The sequence below is a fragment of the Lemur catta genome, chromosome 1, assembly GCF_020740605.2.
Source record: "Lemur catta isolate mLemCat1 chromosome 1, mLemCat1.pri, whole genome shotgun sequence".
Lineage (NCBI taxonomy): Eukaryota > Metazoa > Chordata > Mammalia > Primates > Lemuridae > Lemur > Lemur catta.
This window is the reverse complement of record NC_059128.1, coordinates 90955528-90968403: the sequence shown is the minus strand read 5'-3', so window position 1 is coordinate 90968403 and position 12876 is coordinate 90955528. Positions and strand designations below refer to the sequence as shown.

Sequence of the window (12876 nt, the reverse complement as noted above, 5' to 3'; positions counted from 1 at the left end):
CTTACTCTCCCTGCCCTCTCCCTATCCACCAACACACACACAAGACAATAAGGAGAATGGTTAGCATCTTCTAGACAGTCACAGAAATACATGATTCGGTCTAACTAATCCCTTGAACATGGGAGGGTTGGGTGCTCATTTGTCAATTTTTTCTCCAATATGAAATCATGCCAGGAATCTTAATATAAACCATTATTCCAGCTTTTTTGGTAGCTGACGTGGCAACCTAGGATGATGTGGAACTTGTCAATGATAATGTTATCGTTATGCATAGACCTTCAGTCTATCAAACATATGTAAGTAAATAAAATATGTGTTGGTATTTCCAAGGGAGCCAGACATGAGCAGCTCTGGTTTCCCTGTAGCAGGTCTAGTAGGGGGAGTCCAGATGTCAGAGTTTTTCTGTTCTGTGAAACCATTTCTGATTGTAATGTCTCTCCAAGGAGCTGCTTTAATTAATGCAAAACAGTCTAGATACTACTTAATAAATACTAAGCTTCTTCTAAGTGACACAAAATTAAGATCCTTTATTGAACAATTTCTCTATATGCTACTATGTGCTGGAATTAATGGACCAATACATTGTATTTCATGAAGCAGAAGAGAGAAATCTGTAGCAAAAGTAGAGTTTGGAAACAATTATTTTTGCTAACTAACAACTCTTTCTGTACTGTATACCTTAGTAAACCCAGTTAACAGGGAACACTCTTGGGAAGAAATTAACTGAGTAAATAAAAATATATCGGTTGCAAAGCATGAATTAGAATCACAATGTCTCCAAACAACAGATATTTAAAGAATGCTTTTTATCTGTGAGCTTACTCTGCTCTAATTAATGCTCTGAGAGTTTGTTCCCTCAAAAGCTTGCAACTGATTTGACATCAGTTATTTGCAGACACAGGCAAAAGGAGGCTGCCCCCAAAGAAGAACGCTTTGTCCAAATATTCTTGAGGATATTCTGGAAGGAAAATGTTCCAAGGAAGTTTTTATTTAGCCAACTACAATTTTTCATGGATAATCTCTGATTCGTTTATTATTAGTTCCAGTGAGTTTGATAGGTTACGGTTATAAAACAACTAAGTATTTCTTCAACATCTTTTTTGTATCTGCAGGTCGAAGCCATTTCCCCCATCCACTCCTCTCCCCAGCTCCAGGCACCAATCCCAAGAATTAAATGAAGAATAGTCTCAAATATGACCTTATAAATAGAAAACCCATTAAATACTTTATCATTCATATTTCCAGATTGAGAAAAGTTGGTTCATGCATCTGCAATCACACCTTGGAAGCTGAGAATGCTGCTTCTTTGTTTTTTCCTACTCTGTCTCTAGAAACACTTCTAATAGTCACTACTATAAGCTTTCTACGATGTTGACACATAAAAGTCTACAAAGTTCACCAAAACAAGGAATGTCAACTGTTGAGACACAGGATAGAAGTATCTGCACGAGATGATCTCAATTACCCTGTGACTTACTTTCCCCCACTGGGGATAAAAAATGAAAATGTAAGAGAATTCTGACTTGAAAATTCTAACCAAAGATTATCTCCTCTCTGGTTTTAACATAACATGTCTAATTAACACAGTGCTTCGAATAGGATAGCTAGCAGAAAGTGGTATGTGTGTGTGTGTGTGTGTGTGTGTGTGTGTGTGTGTGAGAGAGAGAGAGAGAGAGAGACAGAGACAGAGACAGAGACAGAGAGAGGCATAGACAAGAGAGACAGAGCAGGTGAGGTTGAAAGCTCAGCTTTCAAGTCTGTTGTGACACCAAAGACCAGATATTAGTTGAAAGAAGAAAACTCAATGACCCAGATGTGCTTCTGGTCTTTGAAAACAAGCTATTTATGTAATCCAAGCCAAACAAGGAGGTAAGAGACTTGGAGATGTTAGTGATATAATGATGTTTATATTGATATAGATAAAGATTTGTTTAATCAAATTTACTATCTCAGACCTGAGTGTTGGTTGATCACTGAGAGTTCCTTGGGAATCAATCCTGACTCCCACATTGTCTGCCCCCCCCACTTTCTTCCCCTCCCCCATTTTTTCAGAAGCCAGAGGATGCCTGCTGCATCTTGCACTGTAGTGCGAACAGATTCCTGCAAAGAGAGAGGAAGATAAAATGAATTTAAATTCCAAAGGGGTTCCAGTGCCGGTTTCCTAGTCCCCGAGTCAGCAATGTGTTTGTGAAAATTCAGCCTTTTTGTCTCCCAGTAAAAAGGAGCTAAATCTACATCGGTGGCCCAGTCTCGGGTTGCTATTCTTTGCATTTTCTATTCGAGTGAATGAGAGTGAATGAAGTGGCCAGGACCCTTCATTTGATCTACTCAATTGCATAAAGTGACAGAATTCTAATATATTTGTTTAATGCTCTTCAATGGGCTTTCACTTTTTTTTGCTTGCAAATGAAGCATCGTGGGCAAAGTTTCATCCCCCCTTTAACACTGGGAGATATTTCATAACTCAGGCCATGGTTTGAAGTAATCTTGAGAGGAGTTTTAGACTCAAAAAGTGGAAAATAAAGAAACAGATGTGCAGTTATTGTAAATTCCTAGAGTGGGCTCTGGGGCTATTGTGCCCCCACGGCGGGCGGTCCAGGGGCTGTGCCTTTCATGCTGTAATTGAAACATATTAATTAGATAATTTGTTGTTAGTTTAAACGAAACAAATGCAGCCCCTTTGAGGCTTCACAGCCAGTGGGTTGGGTTGTTTTTGTTTTGTTTTTGTTTGGGTGTCTCTGTGCATATGTGGCTTTTAGGAGAAAAAAATTAGTTGACATTTATATTAAGAATTTAAGACTAGATCCTGATCCTTTCTGTTTCTTAACTGAATACCTTTTACAAAGAGAGTTTTCATTTATAAAAGCATAAACCATTCCTCACCACTACGCTCTGCATCCCCCCTTTCTCACCACCCCTAGCCTTGCATAAACTAACATAAATCCTACTGTCTTGCAGCACTGGTCGAGGCTCTTTCCCCCTCCCACCTCCCAACCCCATCCCACTAGAGCACCTGGCCAGAGTCCTGCTTCCAAGGCACTCAGTCTTCTCATCCATTGAAAGGAATTAAACTCTGCTAGAATATTTAAGTCACTGTGATGATCATTTACTAGTGCTATTCCTTCAGGATTCCCAAAACCCCTAAACCAGGCAGTAGAAGTAGTGATTAACTTCTGCAGCTTCTCTCCTGAAAAAGTACATGAAATTCATTCGTTGTGTAAGCATTTCCTCAAATCACAGAGGAAGCTGTTTTGAAACACTGTTGAATGCAGAATCATGTTAAAAACCAACAGTAACAGAGTAGTCAAGTTTCCAAATGAAAAAACCTAAATTAAAAAAATCAATACTGCCTGAATTGACAAAACAGAAAATAATATAACTTATCTCAGTTCTCAGGATAAGACCTGGACACACACCTTCCCACTCCATGGTGTTGTCTCTTCCAGTTTTATTTTAAAGCTGTGTGTATTGACTTTGGACTTGAGCCAGGTGAAAAGATTTAACATGACAAAGAAAGCCATTGAAGGTATCATAGTTATAAACTTCCTTATTTGTGGGGCACTTCAGCTAAACAAGGCATAAGTCTCAAAGCTGGGGGGTAAGGCGGGGATGGAGTTGGGTGGAGGCTTGTGTGTTTTGACTGCCTTTGGATTTCTGATCAAGGTCAAAATATCATCAATGGATTTTTTTTTTTTTACTTTACTCATTCAACTTTGAGAAAAGATGCCTGCAATTGTGAAAGGAGAGCTCACAATACCCAAGTTATTTCATTCTTTGCAATACACCATGACGAACTTACCAGCTGAAAAGAACATTTTCAAATACTGGGCTGAAATCTCTCCTTTACTAAACATCAGAAACAGGATCTGTATCTTAGTTACCTCTCTATATTAAATGTGTGTATGTACACATCACTTTTTTTTTCTGAATTCTAGTGCCTCTTATAGGAGGAATATTTTACCTGACTTTCAAAGCTGATAATTATAAAATGTTTGAGGCCCATGTTATTCCATTATTCCTCCTTCATTCCCAGTTCGAATTCAGTGTTACCAAAGTCGATGAGATTAGAATATTCAGAGATGGTTTTAATTTTCTCTTGCAGGAAATTCTTAAAATGTATTGATTTTTTTAAAATGTAGATTTCTTCTTGAGAACAAAGTTTCAAGAGTTCCCTAGCCCAGGGTAGATAAGTTTTTCAAGCTTTCTTTAGCTGATCTTGTTGATATAATTGTGAATTGGGCTTGATGAATGAGTTTAGTTGTCCCCTGTCTGACGAGCTTTAGTAGCTTCATGCATTTTAATCAGTCCAATGATTCATTTATTTTCCACCTTTTTTTTTTTTTTGGCTGTGTGTGGGATCCTTCCTTTTAAAAAATGGTCACAACAGGATTTATTACACTTTACATTAATCCTAAATTGTTTTCCAGGTAGTAATGGTCTCAGGTGTTAAGGATTCTGCTTATGGAGTATAGTGACCATGGTTTCTATGTGGGTTTCTCTGTGTGGCACAAGGGTCTGTTGTTTAATCATTTTACACAGTAAAGTGTTAATTACCATTTAAGTTTCTCTTTGTCTTGTAACTTCATTAGTTGAATACACACCTCACTCTGGAAATATTGTGACCTCTTCAATAAGTGTCAATTAGCCTTGAGCCATAAATTCTTGGCAAATTTTAATTCTCTGCAAAACTCTGAAGAAAAGCAAATACTTAGAGTCAGGCATTTGAAGTAACTTCATTGACATCTTTAAAAGAAATGCATCAAGCATTATTTTCCCACATGAAGGAGTGAAAGAAATCTGTTCAGTTCGAAGTGAACATGTTTCTAGGCATGTAAGGTGAACCGTTAGGTAATTTCTAAAAAAAAAATTTCAACAACTGCAATAATTTAAAGGAGCAAGGAAATGAATACTCACTCCAAAGAAGATGCATCAGAATATAGGCATTGAATAAGCAAGTCTGTTTTTACTTTTCAAATTTCCATATCACTTCTACCTGATTTCCACATAAGATTTATATAAGTGCTGTATATTTCATAAAATGTATATGTTAAGATAGACAAAAATACATATAAAGTACTATATTGTTTCAATAACAGTTTTTCTTTCATAACTACACCTGTGCACCTGATCTAAAATAGAAATAGTTTGTTTCCTCTTTTCCTATGCACAAATACCTGCAAGAGTCTGTCTGAATAATTTTTCCCACAATCTGCACGTGCACAAGAGGAGGTTTGACTGTTTTCACAATACGACATGAAAAAGGCAAACTACTCAGTGTATTGCAGAAAGCATGCTTAGGGAAGCGCTACATCCATCTTTTGTAAAATTGTTGTTTGTAGCAACTCTTTAAAAACACACAAAACTAAAATTTGAATTTACATATTTTAATGAGAAAATATTATTTGGACTAGGTCATAATTTAAGGTAGACACCTTTTTAAAATCCTTTGTCTTAAAACAGGCATGCTGGGAACAAGAACATCAATATTTAAAATGCCATGCTAATTCTGTACAGGGAGGGAGAAAAATGAAAGGTAAAAATTTTACAGCTCTGATGACACTACAACTTTTTTTTTTTAACTTAAGCAGGTCACACCAGAACAATAGTTCGTTTTCCAGCAAATTACCTAAGAGTCTAAAGGAATATAGCAAACAAAAGTGCATTTTGCACAGTGTATAATCATTCCTATTCACAAGTATTTACATCTCTTTGCAGCCCTTTAGCTTCTTGGAAAAGTTCTTGTAGCAAACAGAAAGACTTGTCCGTGGGAGAGCTATCCAGTGACATCCCTTCGTGTTACCAGTCAGCTTACCTAAGTTCTTCCAGGGTTGTCCTTGATGCTTTCTTGGTTTGGGCTTATTTCATTCTCTTTTTTTTCAACAATAAAATAAATAGCTAAAAAGGTCTCTAATTGGAAAGTTAACATCCCAATTAACTTTCCCATTCCCCTTTCCCTCCCCTAAACCTGGCCAGAAATGAAGAGTAAACATTCACATTACAACAGGTACTTATAAAGTGGGCTTTGCCCGCTCGTCCGTCCAGCAAGACAGATTCAAGTTCACTGTTTACATTTTACCGGGCGCTTTGTAAACAATACAAGGTTACTTTTAGTTTTGTTTTGCTTGTGTGGAGGACAAGCGTCCCCTCCTCAGCTTGGCAGCCTCTCCCCTAACTCTCAGCGCCTGGAGCCTCCGCAGGAAACAAAACCCAAAACAAAACAAAAAAATCTCCGCGGAAGCCCGGGAGGCTGGGCCGCAACCGGGGAAGCTGCGGTCTGCCCAGCCCCTGCCGGATGGGCGGAGGCGAGTGGGGTAGGAAGATTAGTGGCTCCTTTTCGCAGCAGTTTTCCGAGACGCAAAGAGATCCGGCCCTCAGCTGTGCCGCTGCAGCCCTCCGGGGGGGTCGTGGTGGGGGGATCTGTTCCAGGAAACCTCTGAGGCAGTTTCTCTGGTCTCGAAACTACGACTGAGTTCGGAGCTCCGCCGATCCCCCGAGGGAAGACGCGCTTTTCTCGGGGAAGGCGGGCGGCAGGATTTTCCCTGCGGGTTACACGGGAGGGGGCTTCGGGGGCCCCAGGACAGGGCGTCGTGACTCAGGTGGCCGCTGCCATCCCTTGTCGCCGGGGCGAGGACAACTCCCACGCGCCTCCCGGCCCATCTGCAAGTTTGTGTTTTGTCTCCTGGGTCCAAAACAAAGTTCTCTTGGGGGAGGGAGGGTCGGCTGAAGGTGAAAGGGACAAGTTAGGGTGGCAGTCCCAGGTCGGGGAGGGCTGGGCAGGTGGGATCCGGGGAAGGCGAGTGAGGCGGTGGGGAGGTGAGTGAGAGGGGGCGCGGGCTTCTGCGGGTCAGTGCACCGCCACCGAGTGCAAGGCGGAGGCCGGGCTAGTGAGCGTTTCGCTGGGGGTGGCGGGGCTGCTTTGGCTGGTGGCTGTTTGCGAGGACGTGGGGCTGAGCGAGGGCGGCGAGTTCGAGAGCAAGGTGGGGATGGGCGCAGGCAGCGCGGGCAGCGCGGGCACGGCGGCCGGCGTGGGCTTAATGGGCACGGGGATGGCAGGCAGCGTCTGGCCAGCTGCATGGCACAGCGGCTTCAGCGGCACGCCGTAGGCGCTGTAGTCGCTACTCGCCATGGAGATGGGGGTGGCCGAATCGATCATGCCCGCGGAGCCATACACGTGTGGCCAGCCTGTGCCCAGCGAGCTGCCCATGGTAGTCAACTGGTTGGGGAGCGGGTAGGCAGCGGGCACTGGCTGCATGGCGGAGAAAGCGAGCCCCCCGGGCATCTTGTATTCCCGCGCGATGATGTTCTCGATGGCGAAGGGGTGCTTGAAGCCCGAAGGCTGCGCCACGCCGCCCAGGTTGTAGGCGGCGGTGGGCATCTGCGGCAGGTGCGTGCCCGAGGCCGCGAGCGCGCTGAGCCGCAGCTTGGCCTGCTGCTGCAGGTACTGCGCCGCGTCTGCGGGCTTGCTGGGCGCCAGGTGGTCGGACTTAAGCACCTTGAAGCGCTTGCGGCGCCGCAGGAAGCTGCCGTTCTCGAACATGTCACCGCAGCTGGGGTGCAGCGCCCAGAAGCTGCCCTTGCCTGGCTGGTCGGGCCGCCGCGGGATCTTGATGAAGCAGTCGTTGAAGGACAGGTTGTGGCGCAGGCTGTTCTGCCAGCGCTGCGTGTTCTCCCTGTAGTAGGGGAAGCGGTCCATGATAAACTTGTAGATCTCGCTCAGCGGCAGCATCTTCTCGGGCGAGCTCTGGATGGCCATGGCGGTCAGCGAGATGTACGAGTAGGGCGGCTTCTGGTCGCTGTACGTGTTGCGGCCGGGCCGAGGCATCTTCTTGCTCGCCCTCCTCTTGCTCTGGGTCCGCGCGGGCCGGCGGAGTGCTCGGATCTGGGAAGGGGGAGGTAATGGGGGGAGGTAGCACGCGTGCACAGAGACACCGCGAGGTCGTCGGCCAGGCCGAGTAACAGACTTCGGGGGTAGGGGGTAGGGGCTGGGGCGCTGGATCAGCCGGCTCCCGCGCTCTTTCGCCAGCAACTTTGCGCTTTAAGTGGGACCCAGCCAGGGGGCGCAGGAGGGGAAGCCAGCGAGCGGCGCGAGGGTGGCAGGCAAGTATGTCGGGCCTGGAGTAAGGACGGGGGCAGGGACGGAACAGAGAGCTGCTCACCTTAAAGTTGCTCCAAGTTGCGCGTCCGCATCCAGGATGGCGCCGCAGCTCGCCTAGTCCCTTCCGGCTCGCAGCCCGCGCGCAGTGTCCCGGCTGGGCTGGACTCGGCGCGAACCCGGGCTCTACAGCTCAGCCCCGCAGCGTCCCGCGCCGCCCGGTCCGCGGCGCTCCTGGCCCTGCGTCCTGCGGGCGGCCGAGCTCGGCTGCGGAGTCCCGGCGCGGACTGTGGCAGCGGCGGCCTCGGGGCTCCGGAGGGCGCTGCTGTGGGCTCCGAGGCTCGGCTGAGCTAGGTGGCTGCCTCCATGTCCTCCCTCGAACCATCTGATAGTTTTAAGCGGTGACAGGAGCAGAAAAGACCCCTGTAGCGGCGCTTCATTAATGTGCCACTTCTTAGCTATCATATGACAATCGCCTTGGGAGGAGGAGGAAGAGGAGGGGGAGCGGGGGCTGCAGAGGGAGGGGACTGCGAGAGAGGGGAGAGCCTGGCCAGCTCTGGTTTCTTTCACACCTATTTACATGGACACCTTGGCCAATAGGAATCACTTCCAGCTCCAGACTGGGCGAGGGGGAAGAGCCTCGGCCACTGGCGGGGAGCGGGACGCGCTGGCCGGTGTGCGCCGTGTGAAGGTATGAGGAGGCGGTGGCCGCGGAGCAGGGAGCCAGGCGACCACTCACGTTCGCAGACAGAGCTGCCGCACAGATGATGTTTGACATGGAAATTGCTTGGCCGGGGTATTCTGTTTCCTCTGCATTGTATCGGGTTTGTATTGTTAGCTAACTTCAGGCACGGCTTTTCCCTGATGCCGACCCTTTTCCTGCGCTTGGCACTACACGGGGCTGGTTGCATGGGTTATTATAATGAAACACACCCTTCCCCCCAGTCCTCCGAGAGTCAAGTCGAAGTTTGATTTGACCTTCCTAGGCTGCTGCTTTAGCTCTGCACAGTTGGGTGTGTAGCTGTACAAATATGATGGGGTTTTAAAAAATACAAAATGTGATGAGACATCCTCGTGTAAGAGCCCACTTTTTAAAATCTAAATGTATTGGCCAATTTTTTAAAAAATTAAGATAGTAGATCTGGGTGAAGAGTCAAGGTCTTTGCTTTAAAAGTCCTCCAGAAATTTTGGTTGGACGCAAGATGGAGGCTCAGGGACCCGTTGGGACAAACGGTTTGCGGACCTGGAGAGGACCTAAGTTCGTTTGACACACTTTATCACCAGATAAACCTCAGGGTCGCTCGCTTTTCCCAGGAGGGTTGAAATTCTAAGAGTAGGGAGTTTCCTGGAAGTTTGCATTTTACAGCTGGAACTCCACCCCACCCCCACCCCCCGACCCTCCACCCTCGTTTAGGGTTTGGGGCCTCTAGAAAAAGCTACCTGCGGTCCCACTAAAACGCCAGTGTATCTTCTAAGACTTGCAAAGAACCAGTGAGTTTTTCCTTTTTGGGGGATGGGGGATGTGCCTCGGGTCACTCCGCCTGGTGAGGGCAGCCGGCTCCCTTCTGATCGGATCCGCTTTGGGAGGGTTAAATGAATCATTATTATTATCATTATCCTCATCGTCGCCGTCGTAGTCATCATCATCAAATTGCTATGAAATAAATAGTGAGTCGATTCCGCCTGCATGCATGCAGTCTACGAATAGACGCCAGGAGTTCCCACGGGTTTCTGCACATTTCTCAGACTTATTTATGGTTCTAAAAAAAAATTCATTTTACCGCGTTGTTAAAAACTCAAAACCTACAGCCCACACAGAATCATCTTCAAAGTCCAGAAATGTGAGAACTTCTTTTTTCCCCCCCCGGAAGAGGTGATGGTGGTGGGGAGTTCTGCGTGTGAAGTTTCAATACTTTAAGTGATATTAGAGCATTATTAGTGGAGCTGTTTGGGGTTAGCATAAAAATTCTTCAGCGCTCGCGTGCGCGCGCGTACACACACACACACACACACACAACTTACGCGCACACACACAACTTCATTAACCACAGTTTCAGGGGTGGTCAATAACTCACCAAAACGTAACTTAAACACGATGAATTTAGGAGATTAAACAATTTCATTAATATTGAAATGGCTCCTGCGTCTGGGCTGCCTTGCTTTAGATGCAAGCGCACGTTTTTCAATATTAACAGAAGTGCTTGAAGGAAAGAATAATGTCACCTTCTTAATTCGGAAAAAATAACCAGAGGGAGGAGGAGGGTGTGAGGGGGTGGGAGAGGGACGTTGACCTATCCCTGGGGGCATGGCTCGAGAAGGGGAGATACATGTATTGCCCTTCTCCGCAGATAAACCAGTTGGACTCCGGTGGAACCTCTGCCGAGCTTCGGCCGGAGGCAGCGGTACTGGTCAGCAGTACTGAAGCGCGCGCTTCAGCTCCTACCGAGGTGCGCCGTTTGAGGGGCTACTTGGTGCGGCCGGATTCCGCCCGAGGGTCCTGGGGTGGGAGGAGCTAGGGGGTCCAAAGAGCCCGGAAGCCTGAGGGATCCGTGGTGAGGAATAGAGACAAGGCTTGTGTTTCCCAGAATGGAAAGGTGCTGTCCAGGCTACGGCTGGCCTCGGACGTACAAAACGCAGAGTTCCTACGAACAAGGCGGGAGCGCTCCTGGGTTGGAAAGGTGCCAGGACAGAAGCCTCCCCCCCCCCCCAAGGATTTGTAGTAGTCTCTTAGCAAATATGTGCATCAGTTCATACTGATATGCGGAGAGAGATAAAATATTATGGGTGGTTGGATTCGGGATATCGAACGACAGGAGTGAAAGGTCTCCGTTTCCCCAGTGACAGCCAGGAGGATTCTTTTTCACCCGGTATGGTGCGTGTTGAGGGTGTGGAATGGGGAGAGAGAAGCGTTTTCTTATTTTAACAATTGGCATTTTGTTGCTTTGCAAAGGGTCATTGTATGCCTGTCGAAATCATTGCTCAGAGTAAACAGAAGATTAACTAAATTGTAAGAGTGGAAACGTTCGGGTTAAAAAAAAAAACTTCAGTTGGAATAAATCTTTCTTTATCTCCCCTGGAAAGTTGTCACCCCCAAGTTTGGAACATGTGACAATACAAGTAGGAATTTTTAAGGTTTGGCTAGGGTACGGATAGGAGTTTAGGCACATTCCCCATGCCGGGGGTTAATTAAGTAAACCCAACCTAATAGCACAAGTTTGCTTTGGATGGGGGCAGAAGTTGCGGGATGCGCATTTAAAACATGTGCTTTGCTACAAAGTTTTATCTTGGTTCCTGCTGGAGGTCTACAAAGCCCAGGGGCGGGAGGGAGGATTTGCATGCTATTTACAGCATTTTAAGACTGGTATTAGGAAAAGGAGGAGGGAAGAAGCACTTTCCAGAAATCTTGAAAAGTGCATCAGAGTCTATTGTACAGAACCCAAAGCAAACAGAAGCTTGAGGTGGGGGGGGAGGCACATCCGACCCGGAGGCTTAGGAAGTTGTTGGGAAAACTGTATAAAATACACATAAGTCAATTATACCCATGTGCAAACCAAATGGAAATCTCTTTCGTGCAATAGCCATTCATCGCCTCCGCGGAGCCCACCACCGACCACCTTTCTGCTTGGAGAGTTCGCAATAGCCTCTTTTCCCACAAGCTGGACCACACACGGCTACAGATTTCGTAATAATTTATGCTAATTTCCCTCCATAAATCCACAATTCGCTTCAGTGGCACCCGGGCTGCTGGAGGGAGTAAAAAGGAGACAGAGGGGTGACAAATACAATATTGATTTTGATTCCTTCTGTTGTCAAGCAGGTGTGTGTGTGCGTGAAGGGTGGGGCTGGGGCTTGGGGGCGGGGGCTCCGGGAGAGGAAAACCTTCCCCAGCCCCCGCCAGCCCCTCCATGCACACTCCAGAAAATAACGTGCCCTGGTTTGTTAATATTTACCAAACACCGACGGGAGGTGGAGGGAAAGTACCCGGCAGCTTCTGAAGGTTTCCTAGGTGCCAAAAAAAAAAAAAAAAATACCCGTCGTCCCCACTAGGAAAGTGAACTAACCCTGCGCTGTCTGGAGCGGTTTGGCTGAGGCCCTTTGCCAGGTCCTTCCCCTTCTTCCCCGGGAGTCTCCCTCTTCTCTCTCGCGCTCCCCTGGTCTGAGCTCTCCCTCCCTCTCCCGGCTCTTTCCCCTCTCCCATCGCACCCTGTCCTGTACTCCGCTTCACTTTTCTTCTCTCCCCTCCACTTTTTTATCTTCTCTACCAAGTTGGCAGTGAAGTGTGCTGGGGAAGAGGGTCGCGGCTGGCGCACTGTGGATGTCCGGGTTTCAGGGCTGGGGTTCGGGGCCGTGCGGGTCTCCTCTGCCCGGCCCCGCCTCTCCAGGCCGCCTCCCGCATCTGCCCCGGTGCCGCGCTCGCTCTGGGAACCCGCGCCAACGCACTGCGCCGCTTTGTCCCATCAGTCATTCTTCACCAAATCTGCACTTTGGTGGCGTGAAACGACTTAGCTTTCTTTTCAAAAGGATTTTGTTCCCGGGGTATTCAGTACTAAAACAAACTCCCTCAGCCTGTCAGCGGTCAATTAAAAAAAATTGCCGTCCTGAGTGTCCGGAAGGCTGTTTGTCCTCAGAATCTGCGCGCCTCCCCCACCAACCCCCCAGCACCGCACGGCCAGGCTTTGACGTTCTGGATCTCAGGACCAGAGGGTACCGGCTCAGTGAGTTCTGTCCCGGGGCACCGGATGGCACCGACTTGCTGGTTCCAAAGCCCCAGATCCCGGCACCTG

The 12876-nt window shown here is 47.4% G+C and overlaps 1 protein-coding gene across 1 annotated transcript; it reads right to left on the bottom strand.

The window, feature by feature from the left end:
* Nucleotides 1-5368: 5368 nt before the first annotated feature.
* FOXB1 (forkhead box B1) lies at nt 5369-8571 on the bottom strand. The gene is made up of 2 exons (XM_045555434.1): nt 8157-8571; nt 5369-7879 (listed from the first exon to the last, which is right to left on the bottom strand). Exon 2 carries the CDS (start codon nt 7820-7822, stop codon nt 6845-6847), a length of 978 nt encoding a protein of 325 aa, XP_045411390.1. The 5' UTR covers nt 7823-7879; nt 8157-8571; the 3' UTR covers nt 5369-6844.
* Nucleotides 8572-12876: the final 4305 nt, after the last annotated feature.

Excerpts from the sequence above, each read along its gene's own strand:
- FOXB1 (XM_045555434.1), bottom strand. The coding sequence starts at position 7,822 with ATGCCTCGGCCCGGCCGCAACACGTACAGCGACCAGAAGCCGCCCTAC.